The sequence below is a fragment of the Oryctolagus cuniculus genome, chromosome 6, assembly GCF_964237555.1.
Source record: "Oryctolagus cuniculus chromosome 6, mOryCun1.1, whole genome shotgun sequence".
Taxonomy (NCBI): Eukaryota; Metazoa; Chordata; class Mammalia; order Lagomorpha; family Leporidae; genus Oryctolagus; species Oryctolagus cuniculus.
In genome coordinates, this window is record NC_091437.1 from 25,688,647 (window position 1) to 25,716,556 (window position 27,910).

The window sequence follows — 27,910 nt, forward strand, 5'->3', positions numbered from 1 at the left end:
GGCTTCATAGGGGTGGTTTTTTTCTCAGTACTTTAACTGTATTGATCAATGTAGTACAATCAAAAGTACATTGATCAACAGTGTATAAAACAGAAGTCTTGAAGCCAGTGCTGTGGGGTAGTGGGTAAAGCCATCACCTGCAGTGCCAGGAAACTATATGAACGCCGGTTCAAGACCCGACTGTTCCACTTCCGATCCAGCTCTCTGCTATGGCCCGGGAAAGCAGTAGAAGATGGCCCAAGTCCTTAGGCCTCAGCACCCGCATGGAGGCCCTGGATCCTGGGTTCAGATTTGTGCAGCACCAGCCGTTGAAGCCAACTGGGGAGTGAACCAGAGGATGGAAGACCTCTCTCTCTCTGCCTCTCCTCTCTCTGTGTAACTCTTTCAAATAAATAAATAAATCTTTAAAAAAAGAAGAAGTCTTGAGTTTCCAAGAAAAAAAGGGCCATTTCACAACTGAAAATCTCTCTCCATGGAGGCAAATGTTTGGGGCTGTGGTTCAGACACTGCTTAAGATGCACACAGTCCACATCAGAGTGCCTAAGTTCAGTCTGGCTCTGCTTGTGATTCTGAAGTGCACCTTAGGGAGTAGTGGGTGATGGCTCAAGCGCCCGTGTCCCTGCAACCCACATGGGAGACCTGAAATGAGTTCTGAGCCCCTGGATTTGACCTGGTCTGACACTACCCCCTCACCCCCATCTCACTGTTGCAGGCATTTGGGGAGTGGGCCAGTGGATGAAGGAATGCTCCTCTCTCTCTGCTTTTCAAATAAATAAAAAAAATACACAAATTTTTAAAAACTTCTCCTTGAGTCAAAAGATGGTTACCAGAGGCCAGGGATGGTCGGAGGGCAGGGAGCAGGTCAGGCAGGTAGACAGGCAAAGGAGAAACAGGTAAGAAGTTAAAATGAGATAAGAGGGATAAGTTCTGGTGTTCTACTTCATGTAAGTTGACTATAGTTAATAATAATAATGTACTGTAATCAGCTAAAAGAGAGGATTTTAAATGATCTCACTACAAAGAAATGATTAAGTATTTGAGGGGATGGACATAATAATCACCCTGATTTGATCATTTTACACTGTATACCTGTATCTTAATAGATTCTTGACTGGCGCCATGGATCAATAGGCTAATCCTCCACCTGCAGCACCAGCACACCAGGTTCTAGTCCTGGACGGGGCGCCGGATTCTGTCCCGGTTGCTCCTCTTCCAGGCCAGCTCTCTGCTGTGGCCCGGGAGGGCAGTGGAGGATGGCCTAAGTCCTTGGGCCCTGCACCCTTGTGGGAGACCGTAGGAGCACCTGGCTCCTGCCTTCGGCTCAGCGCAGTGCACCGGCCGCAGCAGCCATTGAGGGGTGAACCAACGGAAAAGGAAGACCTTTCTCTGTCTCTCACTGTCCACTCTGCCTGTCAAAAAAAAAAAGAAAAAAGAAAAGAAAAAAAAATAGATTCTTACACTGTATATATATAATTATTATTATACAAATATATATAATTATTATTTGTCAATTAAAAATAAAATGTTAAAACACTGCATAGATTCACCGTGAAGGCCAAGGCTAAGTTTAATGTTATATTTCTGAAATCCATGAAATTACAATCCTGATGCAAACAACTGTGAGCTATCTCATCCTTTCACACTGAGAGGCAGCAGCTTGAATTCCCTCAAATGTCAACACCAAGATTCTTCACATTCCAGCTGAAAAAATGCTGGCTAACCATGAGCCTTTGACGCTGCCCTGTTTTTATCTTTAGATTCCCATTTTGATTTGATGCATAATTATTAGTGGTTAATGCAGGGTCACATAGTTTCTTTCCTGATGGGAGGTGGAACACTCCCAAGCGAGCGCAGTAAACTGAAAGGTGGGGCTGCATCAAATAGAGTGAAATAAAGAGACCCTTCCCCATCCCTTCCAGTTGACCCTTAGCCTCCACACAGCTGTCATTCTGAGAGTCTCTGCCCCTTCTTGCCAGACAGCAGAGATCTACCTCTAACAAACATAGCCTTGAAGGCCTTGTTCTCTGGAGACACCAGGAGCAGAAAACCAGACAGCGTGGAGGCCGTGAGTACCTTTGAAACCAAGGATGATATCTGGCTGGGTTTTCTCATGTCATATTGATCATAAAGATGAGGAAAGTAAAATTTTTTACTTTCTTGGGAGCAGGACAGAGAACACTTTGATGCTTTTAATTCAGAGGAATTTGGTAGAATAACTTCCCACTTCTACTCTCATGATCAAACAAATTCACTCACACACACTCATAAATAAACCAAATTTAACTAATCTTCTGCTGGCTTTAAGACTGGAAATGACAAATACAAATGGAGGGAAAGATGAAGAGAAAATGTGCTGATACAGCCAGAAGGGAATGAAGAGTGTTGTAAGGGGAGGCAGGGGAGAAGGATAATCAAAGAACATTAATAGCTGATCTCTACCCCGGTGGCCGGGGGATTTTGACTGACATTTCAGAGCTCAGCTCTGAAGGCCTAGAGCTAATTCCCACATGTGAAGGACCCCCAGAGGAGGAGGGGGACCAAAGTGTCTGCTAAGGGCATTATGCAGGGAAAGGGGTGGAGACAGAATAAACACTACTGAATATCCATGATCTTTCCTTCCAACCCATAGATTCAGGGTAAAAACTACGGAAATCTGAGGAATTTGTTTTTATGAAGTAGCTACAAGGTTGATTTCTTTCTTTTCTTTCATATTTTCTAAGTGTTGTACAGTAAGAATGCATTGTTCTGTAGAAACATTCAAATAAAGCATTTTAGAAAAATTGAACAAACCTCCTGACTTGAAAAGAGAGCTCTAGGTCACACTGGACACTGCTGAGTAGACAATGAATCCCAGCGCTCCCAGCACTCGGCATCAACCACTGCCAAGGTCTGATTTTATTGGCTTTTCTTTGTCTAGCAGTTAACCAAGGAACACCTGCCTTCTTCACCGACTTGCTCCAGTCACAAGATAAATGCATGAAAGTGTTGTATGAATATCAAGCACTTAATCCATATGAGACAGAAATACTCCAGTTAAACAAAAAAACCTATACAACTAAAAGAGAATCAGGACAGATATAAAGACGGTAGGAATTTGCAAGGATTTCCACTAAATGAGAACCACAGCTGAATTATGACAGGCAAAGGCTTTCTGCTTGGGTGTCCAAAGCAACAATCATAAAAATCCTATCAGCAGTAAGAATCCGTACTCCACTTCAGGTAAGCAGGATCACTTTGAAATGTTCAGGTCCTAGAAAACTGAGCTCCTGAGAGGTCTCACATTTGCTGCTCTGCTAGATTTTGACTTCCCAGCTGATGGAAGAGAACTAGGAAAAAATCATTTCAAACTACAAGAGAGCAAGGGATTTCCCCTGAGATTGGCCCCAGTTTGGCTTAAAGTCCTCACTTTGAAGCACATACTTGGCAACCTTCTAGAGGACTTAAAGAGATTAAATAATTGAACCTGGAAAAGAGCAACAACAGGTATACTGGAACAATAGCCAAGGACTTTTACTGACAGTAGGCCATGGCCAAATCTATTCCTCATTTTGGTTCCTATCTGCACACTGCATTAGAATAGATGATGTCAACATCACCAAGCAGACAAGTTATCCCAATACTCAACCCCTGGCAGGAGAATCTGTGCCCTGTTTTATTTTTAGTGTTTTTCTACCCTAGTAATCCCGTCAGCTGAACAAGAGCCAACAACCTGACTATTCTCTGACCTCACTACCCTTATTTACTCCTTAACAATTAGCAAGATACTTAGTCACCTAGACAAGAATCTACTACGAATTTGGGGTCACATCATTTGCAAACTTTCAGAGGCCAAAAAGGATTATTATCCCAACCCAAGCAGAAGTGTGAGACTTACTATTTCATTGGTAGCAATCATTTACTCAAAGGACAAAGACAAAGAAAGGTTGCTAACAAAATCAGGTATGAAAAAAAAATCAGGTATGTACAAGCCTATCATTTTGTCAAGCAAGGTGGAGGATGGAGTGAAAAGCAAGAACTCTGCTTTACCTTTTATGATATTTTAAACCCTAAGTTAGAAAATGCATTCTAATGCTAATCTTAAACTTCAAACAGGACTTGCTAGGAGTTTACAAAAAATAGTGCCTTTTCACTAAGATACAGAAAATGAAATATCAAAACATTAATGAGTTGTTTCCACATCTTGGCATTTGGATTTAACCCCAAATATTTAATTTTATTTCAGTCTCATACAGCTTGTGAGGACAGATTTATCCAACACCAGCTGTCCTCATATTTAAAAGCTGCACCACAAAGATAAAATTAGAATCAAGTGAGGATCATATTCCTCAGCAAGAATGCTTCTGTATGCCTGACTGATATGAACCACAACTGACAAACCAAATACCAGCATTATTGTTGTTTTTCTTGAACATTTCCTAAGCAGCCACAGTATGATAGAAACTGCACATAGATCACAAAAAAAGCATGAGTCATAAACCTGTAGACTTATACCCATGGGCACAAATTTATTTCCAAATGTTATTTCTCACCAAAGTAAAAGGAAATTATGTACTGTTTTGAGAGAGGTGCAAGTGAGTGAAGTCAATTCTCACAAACTCACTTTACTTTTGGCACTTTCTACTTCAAGAAATTTCCAAATCTGCATAAATCTCAAATTAGACTAAAGCCTGGTTAAAGTGCAACTGTTTGTTAGATCAAATAGGAAAAACCAAATGTCATAATCTTGGTATCATATATTTGGTATAGAATAATCTGTATTAAGAACAAAAAAGAAAAAGAATCTCAGATTCTAAAATAATCTGTCAAACAGTCTCTTTAAGTGGAGTCTAACTGTAAAAATGTGTATATAGTATAATTCTGTTTTTGAAAAATAAAATTAGACCATAGATGAATATGTAGATAACTTTTGGAAGGATATATGAGTAACTGTTAATACTACATACGGTAGTCAGAAAGGGTCAACTTCTACTTTTTGCTCTATAACTTCTGCACTTATGAGTTTTTAGAATTTTTGCCTTGCACCTATTACTTTTATTTTTTCCCCAAAGAAACCTTTTACTTAATGAGTACAAACTTCATGAGTACAACTTTAGAAATACAGTGCTTCTTCCTACCAATACCTACCCTCTCACCCCCACTCCCACCCAACTTCCTCCCTCCTCGCCCATTCCAAGTCCCATTCTCCATTAAGATTCAATTAACTTTATATACAGAAGACCAACTCTATACTAAGTAAATATTTCAACAATTTTCACACACAAACACACACACAGAAAAAAAAAACTGTTTGAGAACAAGTTTTACAGTTAATTCTCATAATAAAACTCATTGATGACAGAAGTCCTGCATGGGAAGTAAGTGCATAATGACTCCTATTGTTAATTTAACAATTAACTCTTATGTATGATGTCTATGATCACCAAAGGCTCTTGACATGAATTGTGAAGGCTATGGAAGTGTTTTGAATACATAATCTCCATTAGTATTTAGACAAGGCCATAAGCAAAGTGGAAGTTCTCTCCTCCCTTCGGAGAAAAGTACATCCTTCTTTGAGGGCTACTTCTTTCCACTGGGGTCTTTCTCACAGAGAGCCTTCATATAGGACATTTTTTTGCCACAGTGTCTTGCCTTTCCATGCCTGAAATGCTCCCATGGGCTTTTTAACATGGAAAAGACACAACAAAGAAACAGAACTACAGACCAATCTCCCTGATGAACACAGACACAAAAATCCTCAACAAAATTCTAGCCAATCGAATCCAACGACACATCAGAAAAATCATTCACCTGGATCAAGTGGGATTTATCCCTGGTATCGATGGATGGTTCAACATTTGCAAATCAATGTATTACATCACATTAACAAGTTGAAGAATAAAAACCATATAATTATCTCAATAGATGCAAATAAAGGATTTGATGAAATACAATACCGCTTCATGATGAAAACTCTAAGCAAATTGTGTATAGAAAGAATAGTCCTCAACACAATCAAGGCAATTTATGACAAACACATGGCCAGAGTCATATTGAATGGAGAAAAGCTGGAAGCATTCCCACTGAGATCCAGAACCAGACAAGGATGTCCACTCTCACCATTGCTATTCAATATAGCCTTGAAAGTTTTAGCAAGAGCCATTAGGCAAGAAAAAGAAATCAAAGGGATACATATTGGGAAAGAGAAAATCAAACTATCTCTATTTGAAGATGACTTGATTCTGTATATAGGGGATTCAAAAGACTTCACCGAGAGACTATTGGAACTCATAGAAGAGCTTGGTAAAGTAGGATATAAAATCAAACAGAAAAATCAACCACCTTGGTATACACAGACATTGCCACAACTGAGAAAGAATTTCTAAGATCAATCTCATTCACAATAGCTACAAAAAAAATCAAATACCTTGGAATAAATTTAACCAAAGATGTCAAAGATCTCTACCATGAGAATTATAAAACATTAAAGAAAGAAATTGAAGAAGCTACAAAAAAAATGGAAAAATCTTCCATGTTCATGGATGGAAGAATCAATATCATCAAAATGTCTATTCTTCCAAAAGCAATTTACAGATTCAATACAATACCAATCAAAATACCAAAGACATCCTTCTCAAATCTAGAAAAAAATGCTGCTAAGGCTGGTGCCGTGGCTCAATAGGCTAATCCTCCGCCTGCAGCGCCGGCACCCCAGGTTCTAGTCCCGGTCGGGGTGCCGGATTCTGTCCCGGTTGCCCCTCTTCCAGGTCAGCTCTCTGCTATGGCCAGGGAGTGCAGTGGAGGATGGCCCAAGTGCTTGGGCCCTGCACCCCATGGGAGACCAGGAGAAGCACCTGGCTCCTGGCTTCGGATCAGTGCGATGCACTGGCCGCAGCGCGCCGGCTACAGCGGCCATTGGAGGGTGAACCAATGGCAAAAGGAAGACCTTTCTCTCTGTCTCTCTCTCTCTCACTGTCCACTCCGCCTGTCAAAAAAAAAAAAAAAAAAAAAGGAAAAGAAAAAAATGCTGCTGAAGTTCATATGGATACATGAAGAGACCATGAACAGCTAAAGCAATCTTTTTTTTTTTTTTTTCAGGATGAAGAGTCTCTTTTTTTCTTTCTCCCCAAAGCTAAAGCAATCTTATACAACAAAAACAAATCTAGAGGCATCACAATACTAGATTTTTAAAAAAAAAGATGTATTTATTTATTTGAAAGTCACAGTTACACAGAGAGAGGAGAAGCAGAGAAACAGAGAGGTCTTCCATATGATGGTTCACTCCCCAATTGGTTGCAATGGCCGGAGCTGTGCCAATCCAAAACCAGGAGCCAGGAGCCAGGAGCTTCTTCCAGGTCTCCCACATGGGTGCACGGGCCCAAGGACTTGGGCCATCTTCCACTGCTTTCCCAGGCCATAGCAGAGAACTGGATCAGAAGTGGAGCAGCTGGATCTCAAAACAGCACCCATATGGGATACCGGTGCTGCAGGCCAGTGCATTAACCCACTGTGCCACAGCACCAGCCCCACAACATCAGATTTCAAGACATACTACAAGGCAGTTATAATCAAAACAGCCTGGTACTGGTACAAAAACAGATGGATAGACCAATGGAACAGAATAGAAATGCCAGAAATCAATCCAAGCATCTACAACCAACTTATATATGACCAAAGAACTAAAATCAGTCCCTGGAGCAAGGACAGTCTCTTCAACAAACGGGGCTAGGAAAATTGGATTTCCACATGCAGAAGTATGAAGCAAAACCCCTACCTTACATCTTACACAAAAACCATTCAAAATGGGTTAAAGACATAAATCAAATACAATCAAATTATTAGAGAACACTGGGGAAACCCTGCAAGACACTGGCATAGGCAAAGACTTCTTGGAAAAGACCCCAGAAGCACAGGCAATCAAAGCCAAAATTAACAAATGGGCTTACATCAAATCGAGTCGCTTCTGTACTGCAAAAGAAATATTCAGCAAAGTGCAGAGGCAACCAACAGAATGGGAGAAATTATTGCAAACTATGCAACTAATAAAGGATTAAGAACCAGAATAAATAAAGAGATCAAGAAACTCAACAACAAAACAAACAATCCAGTTAAGACATGGGCCAAGGACTTAAACAGATATTTTTCAAAAGAGGAAATCCAAATGGCCAACAGACAGATGAAAAAATATTCAGGATCACTAGGTGTCAGGAAAATATGAATCAAAACCACAATGAGGTTTCACCTCACCCCCATTAGAATGGCTTTCAAATAGAAATCAACAAACAACAAATGCTGGCCAGGATGTGAGGGAGAAGGTACCCTAATCCACTGTTGTTGGGAATGTAAACTGATAAAACCACTATAGTAGACAGTTTGAAGATAACTCAGAAATCTGAATATAGACCTACCATAGTACCCAGCCATCCCATGCCTGGGAATTTACCCAAAAGAAGTGAAATCAGTAAATAAAAGAGTTATCTGCACCCCCATATTTACTGCAGCTCAATTTACAATAGCTAAGACATGGAATCAACTTAAACGCCTGTCAACTGCTGACTGGATAAAGAAATTATGTGATATGTACCCTATGCAATACTACACAACAGTAAAAAAAAAAAAATCCAGTCATTTGCAATAAAATGGATGAATCTGGAAAACATCATACTTAGTGAAATAAGCCAGTTCCAAAGAGACAAATACTATATGTTCTCCCTGCTCTGTGATAACTAATAGAGCACCTAAAAGGAAATCTGTAGAAGTGAAATTGACACTTTGAGAAGCAATAACTTGAACAGCCCTTGTCTTGACTGCCAAGGAACAGTTTCATTTTTTTTTCTCTTCTTCATACTATTTGTACTTTTATTTTTAAAAGTCTTTTGACGCTAATAGATTTGTTCAAATTTTTGTAAAATGTGTTTATGTAAAACAACTTATCTTCTAAAAATACCTTACACACAGGTGCTACCGTGTCATTCTTACCCAGTGCAGAGACCTGTGATGATTCTTTACCACATATCATCTAAATCCTTACCCTGGCATTCATGGCTCTTTGAGATCTACTCCTAACCAATCTTTTCTCCCTACTCCCTACACATACCTCACATTTTAACCAGTGTTAAGACTTTGTTCGTGCTATTTGTCAAAGTATGATCTGAAGACCAGCAACATCACTTTTATCTGGGAGTTTATGAGACATATAAGATCTCAGCCCCTCCGCCCCAAACTTATGGACTCATAATCTACATTTTAACAAGATTGTCAGATGATGCATATACACGTTAAGTTTTGAGAATCGGGGCCGGCACCTGGCACAGTAGGTTAATCCTACGCCTGTGGCACTGGCATCCCATGTGGGCGCTGGTTCTAGTCCTGATTGCTCCTCTTCTGATCCAGCTCTCTGCTGTGGCCTGGGAAGGCAATGGAAGATGGTCCAAGTGCTTGGGCACCTGTACCCGCATGGGAGACCAGGAGGAGGCACCTGGCTCCTGGCTTTGGATCCGTTCAGCTCCAGCCATTGTGGCCATTTGGGGAGTGAGCCAACAAAGGGAAGACCTTTCTCTCTGACTCTCCCTCTCACTGTCTGTAACTCTACCTCTCAAATAAATAAATAAGAAATCTTTAAAAAAAAGTTTTGAGAATCACTGTAAAATTATCAAATCCTTTTCCATGGGCACTTGAGAGGCAGTTATCGTTATTTATTTACCTAAAAAATATGTGAACACCTAGAAAACAAAGGGTTATCCAAATTATGGGCCTAAGATATACTGTCCAGGCCTCACAAAAGAATACACTGAGTGGACACTCAGTAAGCTGCCATAGACACACTAATTTTGTTCCAGCTCTGCAGCTAACAAGGTAACTAAAATCACAGTCTTTGATTTTATTGTCTGCCAAATCAGGCCCAATATGGACATCACATGAACACACACACACACACACACACATAGGATCTTTTGTAGGTAGGATTTTTAATAGGAAACCAAATTGCAAAAGAAAGTTAAATCTAGACAGAAAAACTGGAAGTGGAAGCTGTTTGGAGTCAACTGAGCTAGATTTAGTTGATGGATTCCAAGGTTATTTGGTGCCATAATATTCAATGGTTCTATGATTCCAGGAGACATCACTTTTGTATTATCCTAGAATTGACTGCAGGAACCAGGAACAGCCCTGAGACTAAGTCTAAAGGTATAATGCCTGACTTGGTCTCTCAGTTCGCTCAAACCCCCACTCCTCTACAACCTCCACCAAAAGCTTCTGCTCTACACATCTTTGGTCATGACCCCACCCTCCCACTCCCATGCTTCTTAGCACACAAGCAAGCTGTCCTTTGCCTCCACAAGCATACCACTGTTCACTTCTCTCCCCTACTGTGTGCCTCAGATTCTCAGCCATCCACACAGGTCAACATTGCTAAGGTGGCAATGAGGTAAGTTAAACTGCACTAATGGAAGAAAATTAAAGAAAGGTACCCTGCTTCCTGTCCTAATCACCCTCTTCACTTACTGTTGTACAATCCCTTAATCGCTTTCTTGAGAGAACTGATTAGTGTATATCCTGTGGTGAGGGTGCTGTACCTGTTGAGAATTTGTCCTTTTGGTCTTTATTTCTTGAACACACTTCGAGCTCTGCCTCTGCCAAAGCCTCCAAAAGGCACCTTTGCAACTGTGACCCAAAGTGATTTCCCATCCAAAAAATGGGATCAGCACATTTATCAAACATCTCTCTAACATTCTGCAAAAGCTTCTAACACATGATCCAGCTCAATTTGTCTGAACACTACATACATTTTCTTACACGTGAAAGCAAAACACAGAGTTCATTCTGAGAGCTAAGTTTCTGACCCAGTGTCCTGTTTATGAGGTAGTTATTCTTGGACATCTCTGTTCATATCCTTCTAATGCTCCTCCTAAGTCCAAAGGCTTAGAAGCAGAACTTCAAGCTCCTGTTAGAGCCTAGATGCTTTCCCAAGAAGTTTACATGGTGAAATTCATTTGCACAGGCCAAGAAAGTACTTTTTTTTTTAATCCTATAGGTTAAAGTTCTCTGATCTAAAGACAGACTCTGTAGATCTTACTTCTGGCTCCACCGCTTCCTAGCTATTTGACTTTGGGAAACTGATGTAACCTCTCTAAGCTTATGTTTCTGTATTTGTAAGATAGGAATAAAGAAATCATGTTATAAAGTGGTTAGTACAGTCCCTGGGAGATTAACTTTGTTCTGGTTTCTAAAATTGAAGCTCAGAATGGGTTGTCGTGTAGAGTCTTTTTCTTGTTTTTTAATTTGTAAATCCTGCTTCGTGCCACAGATCTTCCACTCTAGGGATCTTCTAGTCACCCAGCGTTCTGGCAGGCTGCTGTCCGACTCTGAGCTGAGGACAGTGTGTGGTCCCAGCTGTCTTTGTGCACACACCGTTCTCCCTGGCAATGATCCACATATGTGTGTAAGGCGAACAAAAATGGATCACGCTCTTTTAAGAACTGGGAGTGATCTTATAACAGAAGAACGTATGTCCCAAAGCCAGGGGCATTCAAAAGGACAAATATTCTTCTCCTATTTTAGATCAAATGTCAAAGGAAATAATGCTTTAAAGCTAAACATCATTCAGTAGGATATAAAAGGCATTAAAGGGAATCCAACCTCTCGCACCTCCAGGACGACCTGTCTGCTTCCTAATGCCATCACTGGAGAAGGAACAGTTTGGTTTAAAACAACGCTTCTTCCTGTTCACAGACAGATGGAGGGAGGGGAATGGGTTCACGAAGAAATATGTATCCGTCTGAAACAGTCTATCAGAATATTAGAATACAACAAATCAGTTTTGATGTGGACTTGAGAAAATGACAAGTTTAGAGAGCTAAGTCTAAAGGAATAAAATACTATATGGAGGCTAGGCAGAGGTTTCTGGGGAGGGGACACATCAGAGAAATAGGGACAGCTTACAAAATATGAACTTTATCTATCTGGTAGTCCTGCCATAAGTTGGACTGAAAGTTATTTATTGTTTCCAAGATGGTAAGGCTGTTAACTCCAGGTAATATTTTCCTGGCTTTCCTAATCAGCACAAACACTGCAAGCACTGGCAATTGAGACCTAGGAAGTACTGTAAACTATTCACCGGGGGTCTGGGTCTCTGCCAGCACTGCTCCTTTTCCCCAGGGCTGGTTCAATTTCAATATTGCACCCTCATATTTAAAAAAAAAGATCCTAAAACTAATATCTAGCTACATTTGAAAGTTTCCTAACAAAACAAAGTGAAAAGTACCTTGCCATACAATTCAGATGAAATATCTGATTATCTTAGTATTTGCACCCTAAGGCCTAAATTTTATATATAAAAGGTTTTTTGTATAAAATAATTCTACAAACCGGGTCTTTTAAAACTAGTTCTTGAATTGCTATAATTGAGGGTCCAAGAAATTACAATAAAACCAAGTGGGAGAAATACTTATTTCAAAGAAAGAGAAAGCTCTTAGAATACTTGTTTTTGAAATCCTAAGCTTCCAAGGGAAAAACCCAACTACCCTGAAGTCATCATGTTGTGAGAAAACCAAGTCACATGAAGAGGCCCTGATTGATGTGACACCATGGAGAGACAGACAGAGAAAGAGTGTGTGTCACAGAGAGACTGACCAATGTTGTACCAGGGTCCAAGACATGTGCATGAAGAATCATCTTGGAAATACATTATCCGGCCCCAGTTGCCAACAGATGGATCAGCGGTGAAGTGCCGAGCAAGCTGTTATTACATTCCTTACTGGAAACATCAAGCCACAGGAGAGAAACCATGGACCCCAGAATATCCTCCCAATAAACAAGAGTTCTGAGATATGTCTCAGTTGTTTCCAAGTCCACTAGGATCTCAGCATCAGAGGGAGGAAGTAGAAACATTCCTAACTCTTGGCCAGGCATCTTATCCCTTGATGGAGAAGCCATCTGAGAAAAGCCTTGAACTGTGCGGACTTGAGAACAAACAAGTACTGTAAGAGTTGAGCTACATAGATATCCAAACAGAAATCAATAATTATTTTTTATAATAACTTCATAGAGTAAATGGTTTTACATCAACATCATTTAGCTACTGGAGGAACCATGAGAACCAGGAGTATTTTGTTCTAACATAGAGAGACAGATAATTAATAATGCCAGGGGAAGGGCAAGCATTGGACACTTAAATCACTACTTGGAACACCCACCTCCCATATCAGAGTACCCAATTGAGTCCCAACAACTATGCTTACACCCAGCAGGTGATGGTTCAAATATCTGAGTTCCTGGTACCCATGTGGGAGACCCAGATGGAGTTCCAGGCTCCTGGCTTTGGCCTATCCTAGATCCAGGTGTTGCAAGCATTTGGGAAGTGAACTAACAGATGGAAAATCTCTCTCTGGCTGGCTCTCTTTCTCTCTCTCTCTCTCTCTCTCTCTCTCTCCCCCTCCCTCCCTCCCTCTCTGCCTTTCAAATAAAATGAAAGCAAGTAAAAATTTTAAAAATTATAATTTTTGGCACTGTGTAAAATCAAGAAATGTGGCAAAAGACTGAGGAAGAGGCAAAGCTCTATGTGTGGTCAAACAAAATCTCTAGTCATCTAGAAATGAATAGCTCACCCTTGACACTAGCTTAGTATATTGAAAACAAAAAAGATAATTTTTTTTTCTGAAAATCAAAAAAGAGAAATGAACAGAGAAAATCATAAAAGCTGTATAGTAAATAACCAAGATAAATAGAAAAACTAAAATTGCTATAAAATGGTCTAGATAAACTGGGGAAGAAATAAATGGTGATATACATCTTTAGAACTTCCCATGTAACAAAACTTTGTGGAGAGCTTTTTCAAAATCAGTATCAAAATACTTAGTTGGGGGCCAGTGCTGTGGCACAGTAGGCTAGGCTTCCATCTGCAATACCAGCATCCCATAGAGATGCCAGTTCCTGTTCCTCTTCCAATCCAGCTCTGCTAAGGCCTGGGGAAGCAGTTGAAGATGGCCCAAATGCTTGGGCCCCTGCACCCACATGGGAGACCAGCAAGAAGCTCCTGGCTCTTGGCTTTGGATTGGCTCAGCTCTGGCTATTGCAGCCATTTGAAGTGAATCAGAGGATGGAAGACCTTTCTTTCTGCCTCTCCCTCTCTCTATATATAACTCTACCTCTCAAATAAATAAATAATCTTCTTAAAAAATGAAAAAAATTACTTAGCTGATGTCAAATAACACCCTTTTCTCTTAAACAGCTTAAGTATGTTTACAAGGCAAACCCATTTATTATTGCAGGACCAATATCACTGGGCCTCAGGGAACAGAAACTGGATTTGTTCAGATTGTAATAGAAATCATCACACACGCACACAACACCTTTTATGATTTAATACCTGTTTCTTCAACTAATTTTTCTACCTATTCTTGCCCTGTTAGGTTTATAATAAAATAAAAAATGTCTTTCGTAGTATCTGTTGCTTTGTGGACACTTAAAATTAATTAACTTATGTGAATAAAGGTTACTTAGTTTGGCATCTGTTACCAAACAGAAGGTAAATTAATATTTAAAATAAACACTAAATCATAAGATAGCAAATGAAAGAAAACAGAACTCTGCAATTAACTTTAGTATAAAATCAAGTAAGTAACATTTTAAAAAATGAACTAAGTTTAGCTTATTGTGTGAATTTAAATTATTCTCACTAGTGTGACATTTTAAAACAGTTTAAATGTTGAACTTCGCTAGATAATCCCGTTTCTTTCCTCCATTTTTTTTCCTAATGGAGCTACCATCAGATCCTTCAGTTGTTCATATTAACTAGATCTAATTCCTGTTTTCCAGACCACTGAACCTACATAATATCCATGGAGCTGGTGTAACTCTTGCAGCTATCCTAGCTATTCAGGCAGTGTTATAAGGGCATCATCAATTGTTCATTTGTATGATATCTATGTATCTTGTCATCTTTCCAGAGTAAGATTGCCAAGGTCTTGGACTTGTCATTTGGTGGAGTCTAATTCTGTTCTCTTTACAAAGAGCTAGGGTTACACTCAGCAAAGGTTACCATTTACGTGAGACATGAAGCCTTCTAGCATAACTCATCACCAAAGTAAAATTCCTGGCTATTTTTTCTCTCAAGGACATCCTCTGCGCTACCTAAAATCAAGAAAGAACACTTCAGGACAGGTCACATAGAGGGCCTGCACGTATTCTGGATCTATATTTTCATTTTGATATTCTGGAGTGTGGTATTTTCACAGCAGTCAAGCAAAGTGGTTTTTGTCTCTTTGAAAACCTCCTTTTCTTTCTCTTAAGAGGAAAATACAGGGGAATAAAATGTAAACATTATAGTGTCTTTAGCAAAAGAACCCAATATTTAAGGTCAACTTTTCCTTCAGAAACTATTTCTTTTCATGTTTGGTTTGGTTATGTCCCTTTCTCAAATAAGTTCCAAAAGATTTGTTTTTATAAATAAGTAACATTTTTAATCTCTTGAGTAATATCTCAGCTTAACTCCTCATCTTTCAAACCTCTGCATTCCAGTGTATCAGTCAAAGCCACTGCCCAAGTACTGACTACTTTTGCTTTTAGTGCCAGTGTTCATTTTTCCTCCTCTTAGCCTCCGATGGAATTTCATCTCTTCTGCTAATTTTAAAATTTAGAGATTTGAAAGCATGATCAGATCATGGTATTCTTAAAAAATGCTTTAAAACAGCAAATACTAGACACAGGAGAAACCTTAGAGACCATCTACTTTCTGACTTCTCATTAGATATGGAATAACTGAGAACCCAAAGTTCTTAATGAAAATTGTAATTAATTAATGACAGATCTAAAATCAGAATATAAATTTAATTGGTTTAATTGGTGCTCTATCCCCCACACTTCCTGGCCTCTCTATAGTATTAATCATTTCTATTCAATCTTCAGACACAGATTATTTAACTCATGGAATACCCAAAGTCAGATTCAAGGCATTTCTAGGTTCCATAGTTATCAGTCTTTCATTGGTTGGAAAATCAAGGACATGAGACAGGAAGTCCTAATTGACCTCTACAACTCATGGATTAAATTACAGCATGGACTGCCTGATGTCTTTTCCATGAAATTTTCTTTTTTGAATTTTATCTAAGGCAAACAAATTCCATATATATAGACTTAGGAACATGCTGATGCTTCCCACCTTTCCCTCCAGCCCACACTCTGACCCTTTTCCCTTCCTCTCTTATTCCCTCTCTGAATCTTTACAATGATCAACTTTCAGTCTACTTTATACTCATAAGATTGACCCTACACTAAGCAACAAACAGGTAAAAAAAAAAAAAAAACACTGTTCCTCATCAGTAGAGACAAGGGCTATAAACAATCATCAAAACTTAAATGTCAATTTCACTCCTATAAATTACATTTCTGGTACTCTACTAGTTACCACATATCAGAGAAAACATATGGTATTTGTCTTTTGGGGACTGGCTTATTTCACTAAGTTCCATGAAGTTTAATTATCAATGATTACAATAAGAAACATCGAGAATGTTAGGAGGCCAACTATGACCTTCTCTTTATCAAGACTGAATTTTCTCTTTTTCCTTCCTATCAGCCTGTACACAGAGAAAAATTTCAAGGAAGTAAAAAAAAAAACCTGAAACCCAGCCACCATCAAAACTATTCTGCTGATGTTTTCTAGCTTCTCCCTTGAGATGTGTCAAGTGACTTAGAGGAAGTTTTAGCCTCTGGCACCAACTGACCTTATATTTACATATAAGGTACGTTTCTTTGAAAAATTTCCATAAGTTTCATGCATACACTCTTAATCCTTTTCTTCCCATGGGTGGAAGCATTTCATTTTTATCCTTCTATCAGAGCCAGAGTTTCCCTGTATTTATAGGGTCTCTCTCTAAAGTCTCCTATGTAAAGGTTTGACTCTCTGGAAATCACAAATATTCTCAACTGACATCTCAAGCTATAATGTCAACAAAGCTAATTCATTCATTTAACAAACACATACTGAACATCTCCCAAGCCTGACACTATTCTTGGCTGTAGAGATATAGGACTGAACAAAACAGTTCAGTCTCCCATCTCATGGAGCTTACACAAAAAGTCTTAGGACTTTTTCATCCTTTCAGTGAATCCAGAACAAAAAATACACTGTACCCTAATAAAAGGGAGAAAATCAATACAGCCTCAATGATGCAGGTGAATATCCACAGTTTCAAATTAATCTGGCTATAAAAAGTTCATTTACTACATACCTGCTTGTAATGCATGGAATACAAGAGACTTGGATTCTAATCCTGGCTCTTCTACCAACAGATTGTGTGACTTTTGAACAAATATGTAATATTACCTCTTGGAACTTTACTTTTGTTCTCTGAAGATGTTGGATGAGATTTCTCATGCTTGTCTTGGTCTGCAGATCTTTTTTTTTTTTTTTTCAAGATTTATTTATTTATTTGAAAGTCAGAGTTACACAGGGAGAGGAGAGGCAGAGAGAGAGAGAGAGAGAGAGAGAGAGAGGTCTTCCATCTGCTGGTTCACTCCCTAGATGGTCGCAATGGCCAGAGCTGCGCCAATCCGAAGCCAGGAGCCAGGAGCTTCTTCTGGGTCTCCCACATGGGTGCAGGGGCCCAAGGACTTGGGCCGTCTTCTACTGCTTTCCCAGGCCATAGCAGAGAGCTGGATTGGAAAAGGAGTAGCCAGGACTAGAACCAGTGCCCACATGGGATGCCGGCGCTTCAGGCGAGGGCATTAACCCACTGCGCCACAGCACCAGCCCCCAACTGCAGTTCTATGATTGGTTAACTTCACCTAAGATGGCTGGTGTGATGTTAGGATTTCCTGCCAAGGTCAAAAGGAGGAATCTTTCTATAGAAATTGCTTTTATTTGTGGAGCAGAGTTGAGAGAAACAGCACAAAGCAATACATACCTCCTAAGAAAACTAATAATGGCATCCCCCTATGTAATAAAATGTGGAATCAGCCAACTCAGTAGGTACTGTGTGTTCAACACTGGGCTAGACACTTCACAAATGGGAGACATATGAAGAGACTGCTGATCTAAAGGAGCTTCCAAAAGAAAGCACATGATAGTAAAGGATTAAAAATAAAAGTATATTATAGACATTCTAAGTTCACAAAAGAAGAAAATATCAGGAAGGTCTAGGTTAGAAAGCTCTGAGGAAAGGTAAATCATCACCTGGATCTACACGTAACCACACCCATTGCAATAAGAGTGGCTAGCATTTATTGAATGCTTGATATGTCATGTATGAATTAAGCACTTTTGTGGGCTATCTCATTTAATCCTCAAAACAACCCTAGAAATAAACACTATTATCATGCTGCTTTACAGATGGGGAAACTGAGACTTACAGGGAAGCTTACAATACCTAATGATAAATTTAAGCACCAGAGTATTTGACACCATTTTATGGTCACAGGCTTCTTTCCCACCCATGAGACAAAGGAAAAGCACAATATCTAGCACAGGTTAATGTTACAAAAAAGTTGCTTACTTCTCTTCTCTATCCGTCCCTCACGACCATTCACTCATAACCCAAATCCCTAACTCATACTCATAAGCAACTCATTTTTTCACTACTAAACATTCTTCAAGGTTCAGTTGAAAATCATTCTGTGCAGGAAGTGTTCTTATGCCAGTTAAGCTTCTGTCTCCTTACTTACATCTAACATTTACTTCTTTAAAGATCTACTGATTTGTAAGGCAAAGTAACAAAGAAAGAGGCAGAGAGGGAGAGACAGAGAAAGAGAGAGGTAAAGAGCTCTTCCATTCCCTCGTTCACTCCCCAAATGTCTGGGCTGGACCAGGGTGGATGCCAGGAGCCAGGCACTCCATCTGGGTCTCCCACATGGGTGGCAGGAACACAAATATTTAGGTTCTGTCACATCCCTGATGCGTTAGCTAGAAGCTAGACCAGAAACAGAGGCAGGACTGGACCCCAGTCACTGTGACATTGGAAGCAGGTGTCCCCAAGCAGGTGCTTAACCCACTGTGCCATCATTCTCATCCTCCAACACTCACTTCTAATAGTCTGCTGAGTGATCATGTGTTAGCTCGTGATGTCATTGGCAATATTTTATAACATTAATGTTAATAAAGTTTTACGCCATTAAAACAGTATCTATTATCATTATTCATTATTGAGCTTTTTATTTGATTTGCATCAGCTAACTCCAAATTCCTTTGTGTTGCTCCTGGGGTCTTGGCACAGAAACCATCATAAAAACTGACCAATTCAGGTTTGATTGTGAATTTTTTATTCATTAAAAAAATTATCTAGGGCATCAATCCTTATAAAAAAAAAAAAAAGAATGTCCATCAGTTCTTTAAAAATAAAAAAATAAAAAAAACCGGTCTGCACTGTGGCACAGTGGGTAAAGCCACCACCTACAGTGCCAGCACCCCACAGAGCTGCCGGTTCGAGTCCTGGTTGTTCCAATTCTGATCCAGCTCCCTGCTAGGGCCTGGGAAAGCAGTAGTGGCCCAAGTGCTTCAGACCCTGAACCTGTGTGGCAGACCCAGAAAAAGTTACTGGCTCCTAGTTTCAGATAGGCCCAGTTCTGCCCATTGCAGCCATTTGGAGAGTGAATCAGCAGATGGAAGACCTTTCTCTCTCTCTCTGCCTCTACCTCTCTGTAACTCTGCCTTTCAAATAAATAAATAAATCTTTTTAAAAAATAAATGAAAAAACAACTAACTCTTACCAAAAAAAAATCAACTCCAGTTCTTACATACATTTTAATCCCACAAATTTATTGTAAAACACTATATACACAAGAAGAAATAAATATAATGTACATGGACAGTTTAAGTTATAATGTATATTATATAGTCACTCTCCTGTAGAAATAGAACATGAAATATAATTAACAAATCTTTTTACATCACCTGTGTGTGTATGTGTGTATGTGACTTGTTTACAAAACTTTGATAAAGGACTTTATTTAAAAAAAAAAGATTTATTTATTTGAAAGGCAGAGTTACAGAAAGGCAGAGGCAGGAACAGAGAGAGAGGTCTTTCATCTGCTGATTCACTCCCCAAATGACTGCAACAGCCAGAGCTGAGCCGATCCAAAGCCAGGAGCCAGGAGCTTCCTCCAGGTCTCCCATGGGGGTGCAGGGGCCCAAGGATTTGGGCCATCTTCTACTGTTTTCCCAGGCCATAGAGAGAGCTGGATCAGAAGTGCACCACCAGGGACTCGAACCCAGAGCCCATATGGGATGCCAGCACTGCAGGTTGTGGTTTTACCTGCTATACCACAGCATCAGCCCCTAGATAAAGGGCTTTAAAAACGGGAAAAAGACAGAAGTATTAAGGGACTATGTTTGGGATTAGGAGATTAGATAAATCTAGTCCTAATTAGAGTATCAAACACTATGTAAAAGACTTTTTAGTGAGAATTATTTTTTTCCCACTAAAGCATTGTAGTATAATATCCTTATGGCCTGGAATTTTTGAAGTAGGTATAAAAATTTCTAATATTCCGTTTCTGTAAACCAATGGCTTTCTAGAAATTAGAGTATTTTGTTACTCAACCTAGTCTACATCTTCCAATCTACCTCTCCTGCCTGGAAATAACATGTAGGGCCATGTGACCTAAATGTTGGCTTTAGGGAAATAAACCAAGACAGCAGGGAAAAAAAAGTATCAGGTCACAAGTTCAGGTGATCTTTAATCTGTTGAAGTACTGGTTTTGAAGAGAGCTCTAAACTTTCAAATATCTACCACAAACGAAAACACAGGTGGTAACAGAGAAGAAACCCAATTACACTTGATACTAACAATTGAGCTACCTTTCTCTCATACATCATCACAGAGATAATATGAACATTGACAATACCTGCTCTCAGCTGAATGATGTTCTGCTAAAACTCTTTAACTGAGACGTAATATCTAGGGTGATTATATTAAGAGAGGTGGTCTTTGGGAATCGACCAAGTCAGGAGGGCTCTATTATCATAAAAGGGATCAGTGCCCTTATGAAAAAGACTCAAAGGAGCTCCTTTCCCTGGGTTCTGATGTGCTGAGACGTGAAAATAAGACACAATTTATGAAGCAGAGAGCCCTCTCAAAACCCCAAATCTGCTAGCACTTAATCTTGGGTCTCTCATTCTCCAGAACTATGAACAATAAGTTTCTATTGCTTAAAAATCACCCAATCTAAAGTATCCTAGTATAGCAGCCCCAAAGGACTAGGACAACATCCTTCTTTATAATAAGCACAGCAGGGGCTGGTGCTGTGGTGCAGTGGGTTAGCGCCCTGGCCTGAAGCGCCAGCACCCCATATGGGCACCAGTTCGAGACCCAGCTGCTCCACTTCCAATCCTGCTCTCTTCTGTGGCCTGGGAAAGCAGTAGAAGATGGCCCAAGTCCTTGGGCCCCTGCACCCGCGTGGGAGACCCAGAGGAGGCTTCAGATGCAGCCATCTAGGGAGTGAGCTGGCATATGGAAGACCTCTCTCTCTCTCTCTCTCTGCCTCTCCTCTCTCTGTGTAACTCTTAACTTTCAAGTAAAATAAATAAAATCTTTTAAAAAAATAATAAACACAGCAATCAATAGATTACTGATTATAACATGCTAAAGACTTTAAATGTAAACCTAAATTCACAGACATTAAGTCTTCTTAAATATTTTTGGGAACTGACTCAATACCTCTTCTAGGTTCAAGTGCCATAATTCTACGAAGGTAAATATCTGTTAAAGTGACTGCAGTCCTAGTGCTAAAACAATACACTTAAGCTACATTTTGTTAAATCCCAGTGAGATTTAGCTAGAATTTCTTTTATTTCTTGTAGGTGCCTGAGGAAGTAAAAATAAGAAAAGAAAAGAGAAGAGGAGAAGAAAAAAGAAAAGAAAGAAAGAAAGTTTTACCACTGGGATTGTACAGGCAATATGCTACCAGAATGTCAGGGTAAGTACAATCACAGGTGGATGGGCATTTCTTGCATAAGAATATAGGGGAAATTCCACTTTAAACACACACACACACACACACACATCTCTACCACTTCCCAAAGCAACTCTGAAATGAATATCTGCTTTATAAGTTAATTCTTCTGGACAATTTAAGTATTTAATAATAGCTCACTGGTTACTGAACATAGATAAAGAAAATGTAAAATGAAACTATTAGGAGCCATAAGTCATTCACAATTGTTTTAAAAGAAAAAAAGGCACTGAAATCATTACACAAATCCAGAGAAAAATGAGGGCTATAGATTTAAAAAGTGCTACCTTCAAATTTATATAATAAAACTATCACAGTCATCTTTCTTTCACTACATTGTGCTTGATTTTGTTTCCCCTATAGAATAAAGAAGATCACTAGAGTTTCTCTGACCATCAATTCCCCAGTTAATGAAAACTCCAACATCAGATCAAGCTTTTCTACATTAGTTCAACCATTGTGTATTGACCACCAGAAGGTAAGTTCACCTTTAAGCCCTGCAGACAGTCTTGGTAATGAAAACATAGTCCAAGATAAGGAGGAATTAGTGCAATCTTCTTGATTGTAGCTGCATGACCTCAGAAAGAACAAGAAAGAAATCCTTGAGTCTCAGAAATAATTCCATGATAGCTCTATGGTGTGGCCATTTGTCTATGAGCCAGGCTGTAAAAAACAGTTGTTTTCTAGGGGCTCAGTCTCATAAGAGTATTCCAACTATCCAAGGAATGAATTCTCTTTTAATTAAAAAAGAGGGAGATGCTTTTTTGAAAACCTCAGAAGATCCAAAAAGAACTATGTGGCGAAAGAAAAAAAATTAGTCTGTAAAATTTAAAAGTTATTTAAGCCTTTAATACTCATATACAGTCTGTAAATACTTACCAATACCCATTTCTCAAATGTAATTGCCCAAGGTTTTATTTTAGCATTGGTGGTGATGGAATGCCAGAAGAAGTAAGGGTTGTATTGGTGCAGACAACCCAACTAACATTTAAATTAGAAGTATTATTCTAGCCGGCGCCGTGGCTCAATAGGCTAATCCTCCACCTTGCGGCGCCGGCACACCGGGTTCTAGTCCCGGTTGGGGCGCCGGATTCTGTCCCGGTTGCCCCTCTTCCAGGCCAGCTCTCTGCTATGGCCAGGGAGTGCAGTGGAGGATGGCCCAGGTGCTTGGGCCCTGCACCCCATGGGAGACCAGGAAAAGCACCTGGCTCCTGGCTCCTGCCAGGATCAGCGTGGTGCGCCGGCTGCAGCGGCGGCCATTGGAGGGTGAACCAACGGCAAAGGAAGACCTTTCTCTCTCTGTCTCTCTCTCTCACTGTCCACTCTGCCTGTCAAAAAAAAAAAAAAAAAAAAAAAAAAAAAAAAGAAGTATTATTCTGGCCAGTGCCGCAGCTCAGTAGGCTAATCCTCCGCCTTGCGGCACTGGCACACCGGGTTCTAGTCCCGGTTGGGGCTACGGATTCTGTCCCGGTTGCCCCTCTTCCAGGCCAGCTCTCTGCTGTGGCCTGGGAGTGCAGTGGAGGATGGCCCAAGTGCTTGGGCCCTGCACCCCATGGGAGACCAGGATAAGTACCTGGCTCCTGCCTTCGGATAGGCACGGTGCGCCGGCCGCAGCGCGCCAGCCACGGTGGCCATTGGAGGGTGAACCAACGGCAAAGGAAGACCTTTCTCTCTGTCTCTCTCTCTTACTGTCCACTCTGCCTGTCCAAAAAAAAAAAAAAGTATTATTCTTTTCAAAAAGGAAATTTAGGAAATGGTTGGTAGCAGCAGTGACACTTCTTATGACAGCTTCATGTTCTCGTTTATTCCTTAAACCAGATGCAGAGTCCCTGCAGTAGTGTGTCAGGATCTACCTGTGTTGCAGCCCCTGTGTTCACCAAGGTAACCAATTCATACCACATAATAGAGTTTCGCTTTTATAAATAAACTGCAGATACTGTCAAAGAGGTTAAAAGAAGGAAAGAGGAAGCCAGAAAAGAACTGTGAGGATTATTATCAATTTTACATATGAGAAAACAGACCGAGCAAAGGTGAGATGATCTGCTCAACGTCACAGAGCAACTCAGTTTTACACTGTGCTTGTTAGGCTTCTGCTCTGTGCCTCTGCAGGGCTCCGTTTACACCATCCTCTCCAAGGAGACTATGCTCCTCCTGGCCTCAAGATTCAGTCAGATTCTCCTAATAAGCCTTTTGATGTCTGTCTGAAGAAGTCAAGGAGCAAAGTAATAGCTACCGCCTGCTTAGAGATCACAGTGAGGTCTAAGTCACCATCTCCCATCACCTACTAGCAACAAAATTCAAAACCACCCAGGTGACAGCACTATGGTGTAGCGGGTAAGGCTGCCGCATGCAGTGCCGGCATCCCATATGGGTGTTGATTCCAGTCCAGGCCACTCCACTTCAGAGCCAGCTCTCTGCTATGGCCTTGGGAAGGCAGTATGAAAGATGGCCCAGATCCTTGGGCCCCTGCACCCACGTGGGAGAACTAGAAGAAGCTCCTGGCTCCTGGCTTTGGATCAGTACAGCTCTAGGCATTGCGGCCAACTGGGGAGTGAACCATAGAATGGTTCTGCCTCTCTGTAACCCTGACTTTCAAATAAACAAATAAATATTAAAAAGGAAGGAAAGAAGGAAAGAAGGACGGAAGGAAGGACGGAAGGACGGAAGGACGGAAGGACGGAAGGAAGGAAGGAAGGAAGGAAGGAAGGAAGGGATTTAATGACCGAACAGCAGGATTCAAATCAAAGCTAGGGTTGAGCCTTCTCTAGGCTCTCTGTCTCTCTGTCTCTGTTACCAGATCTGATAGAAATGGTCCAAAGTATAAAAAGAGGGCAAGAACTTAACCTGTATCAGATACAGTATGAGAAATTAAAAAAAAAAAATCATTAAGAGTAACACTGATATTGTTTCTAGAAGCTCGATTTCAGCAAATACTATCAGGAACATGTATCATTTATTTCCCCACTTTTGTATTCGTTCCCTACAAAATACAGCTCTAGGCATCAAGATTCAGGCTAGGCTGCTCCATATACCTCACTTGGGCTTCACATGATAAAAGGACCCCAGACACTTCCTCTCCGGTCTCAAGGCTAAGCTATAATCTCAAATATAATTTCAGACTCTATAGGATCCTAAAGTTGGGGGCAGGAGAAAAAAGGAGATCATAATTTAAGGGGTAATTAATTCATACATTCATTAATGCATTGTGAGAATAAAATAGCTATAGTTAATAAACACTTCTTATATACCAATATACCTTTTTTCAAATTTATTTATCTGTTTATTTGAAGGGGAGAGTGAAGAGAGACAGATCTTCCATTCACGGCTTTACTTCCCAGATGGTTGCAATGGCCAGGGTTGGGCCAAACCAAAGCCAAGAACTCTATCCATGTCTTCCGTGTGGGTGACAGGTGCCCAAGTGCTTAGGTCATCTACCTCTGCCTTCCCAGGTACACAGCAGGAAGTCCAGACCTGAACTGGCACTCCAATATAGTATGCTGGCATCACAGGCAGCAGCTTATCTTGCTGTCACAATGCCAGCCCCATCAATAAAACTGTTATTCTTTACAGAATGTTTTTAGATTTTTTTTTATATCTGAAATGAGCTTCAAAACCTCAAGGTAGGCTGAGTGTTTTGCTAGCCCTATTTCACAGGTGAAGAATTTGGGTTTCAGAGAGGTGGTTTGTTTTGTTTTGTTTTGTTTTGTTTTAAGGCAGAGAACTAGATAGAGGTTGTCCACCCACTGGTTTACTCCCCTAAATAGCACATTTTGAAGTAAGTGCTATTATCCCACTTATAAGTAAGAAAACTGGAATCAAAAATGCAAATTAAAAAAATATTTCTCAAGGTCACAAGGATAGTAAATGCTGGGGCCAGAATTCATGTCCAAAATACTTCTTGCGCACATAGCTTTGTCAACCAAAGCCAGGAGCTGAGAACTCACACGGGTGATAGGGACCCAAATAAATGAACCATCACTTGCTGCCTTCCACAGTATTCAACAAAAGGAAGCTGGAATAGGGCATAATCCAGGACTCAAACCCAGGCAAAAGATTGAGGATGCAGGCATCTCAAAAAACACCTTGACCACTGCATTAAACAAGCACTCCCAGGGGAATCTTTTCCAAGTTCCTACAGTAGCTTCAACTACCCAATGAAAGGGTTGAGATTTTTGGGCTAAGGCCTTTAAATCATGTTTCAGAGTTCTTAAAAAAAAAATTTCCAGAGTGTCCAATCTACTGTGACCAATAATAAAGACTAAATCTATGGGTCAGGGGTTATGGAAGAGCGGGTAAAGCCGCAGCCTGCGATGCCAGCATCTCATATGCATGATGGTTCCAGTTCCCACTACTCAACTTCTGATCCAGCTCCCTGCTAATGTACCTGGGAAAGCAACAGAGGATGGCCCAAATGTTTGGGCCCACACACGCATGTGAGTAACCCAGAAGAAGCTCCTGGTTTCTGGCTTTGCCCAGGCCAGGGCTGGCCACTGCAGCCATTTTGGGAATGAACCAGCAGATTGAAGGTCACTCTTTCTGTCTCTCTCTTTCTCTCTCTCTCTCTCTGTAACTCTGCCTTCCAAATAAGTAAATAAATATTAAAAAAAAAAAAAAGACTGTATCTGTGACTAGATATGCACTCACCAAAAAGGTCAAATTCCACAAAACAAAGACTTTTCAACTATGCTATTTCTTAACTTGAAAAAAGCTTCTTCATTAAGTGAATAACAACTTTTTCATTAAACCTAACTGTATTAAGTTAGGATAAAAATAAGTACCTGATTGTAAAACATATAATTAAGTCTAAAAGAATGCTCAGCAGCTCAATGTTGATTAAGGTTCAGTCAGTTGTCAGTAGTAAGGATGGAAAAGCATGCACGCTTACTGTGATTGGCATCTCAAATCACTGTCTATCAGGCAATCATTTCTTCCACTGTACGCACTCTGTGTTTGTTTTTCAGCATCTTCAAGACATCTCTACAATCAGAGGTCAGTTTGTCGTCTTTGAATGCCGAATCCAGGCCACAACCACAGCTCAAGTTCACTGGTACAGAGACAAAGAGCAGATAGCCAATTCAGATGACTTCCGGATTCTAAGGACAAGTATCACCGCAAGCTTTTCAGTTGCTTTTAATTCCCATTAGCTTTGAAATTTGATTAATGTTTTAAAGTAGTTGACTAGCTGATTTGATATAGGCTTAATAACTGCTATTCTAATATGAATGATTGCATCAACAAAACAACCAAAACAGAAAAGGTAGCTATTCATTTTAATGAAAACATAATTTTAATAACTGTGAAAGACTAGTTTTTTTATTTTTGTAATTAATCTTAAATATTTTTCTGATGAGTTCCTGTCATATAAACTAAAAAAAATGTTACAATAAACATATTTCCTAATAGGCAAAACAAACGAAAACTGATATATACCTTTCTAATTTTACTGTATAATTCTCCTACAAAATAATTAACTTAGGGGAAGGTATAAAGTATAATAATATACCTCATGATTAACATGAAGTTTATACCTTACAAAAACCTCCTCACTTAATATTCACATAAATATTATTAAGTATTGCTATTATCCCATTTATAAGTAGGAAAACTATACTCAGAAATGCCAAAAACCTTGCTCAAGGTCACAAAGATGCTGAAGCCAGAGTTCATATTCAAGATAGATCTTATGCCAAATGAAGAAAATATGTTCATTTAAATATTAATTCAGAACAACTGAATATTTGCATACCGCTTAAACAGCTCCATTACACAAATGATAGTATATTTCTTTTTAAAAACAGCATTTTTTAAAAAAAATTATGTCATGGAAATTTTTCATAATAAATCTGGAAAATATATAAAATAAATAATAATTCTGAATTACTCAGAGAAGACAACTGTTAACTTTTGTGCATTCTGCTACAGGAATACTACAGTATTTTATAAAATTAAATTAAATTTTACTTCAGTCAGAGATTAAGAAAGAAGGATT

General features: G+C 39.8%; 2 protein-coding genes across 27 annotated transcripts in view; one reads left to right on the top strand and one right to left on the bottom strand.

Moving 5' to 3' along the window:
* Positions 1-27,910, bottom strand: part of KLHL3 (kelch like family member 3) — a 317,329-nt gene that overhangs the window by 241,868 nt on the left and 47,551 nt on the right. For all 23 annotated transcript variants that reach the window (XR_011389740.1, XM_070076153.1, XM_070076145.1 and 20 more), the window contains one exon: positions 26,807-26,965. The gene's annotated coding sequence lies outside the window, so the exon portion shown is untranslated. The remainder of the gene's footprint in view (positions 1-26,806; positions 26,966-27,910) is intronic.
* The window catches only part of LOC108176466 (palladin-like), a 28,633-nt gene continuing 2,605 nt past the window's right edge, over positions 1,883-27,910 (top strand). Inside the window, exons 1-6 of one of the 4 annotated variants that reach the window (XM_017341077.3) lie at positions 1,914-2,065; positions 16,550-16,715; positions 21,770-21,885; positions 22,285-22,399; positions 23,740-23,802; positions 26,883-27,024. In XM_017341077.3, coding sequence (XP_017196566.1) covers positions 21,878-21,885; positions 22,285-22,399; positions 23,740-23,802; positions 26,883-27,024 — 328 coding nt within the window. In that variant the 5' untranslated portion in view covers positions 1,914-2,065; positions 16,550-16,715; positions 21,770-21,877. Of the gene's footprint in view, positions 2,066-16,549; positions 16,716-21,769; positions 21,886-22,284; positions 22,400-23,739; positions 23,803-26,882; positions 27,025-27,910 lie in introns of all 4 variants that reach the window. The other 3 variants (XM_070076170.1, XM_070076172.1, XM_070076171.1) reach the window with 3 other exon arrangements.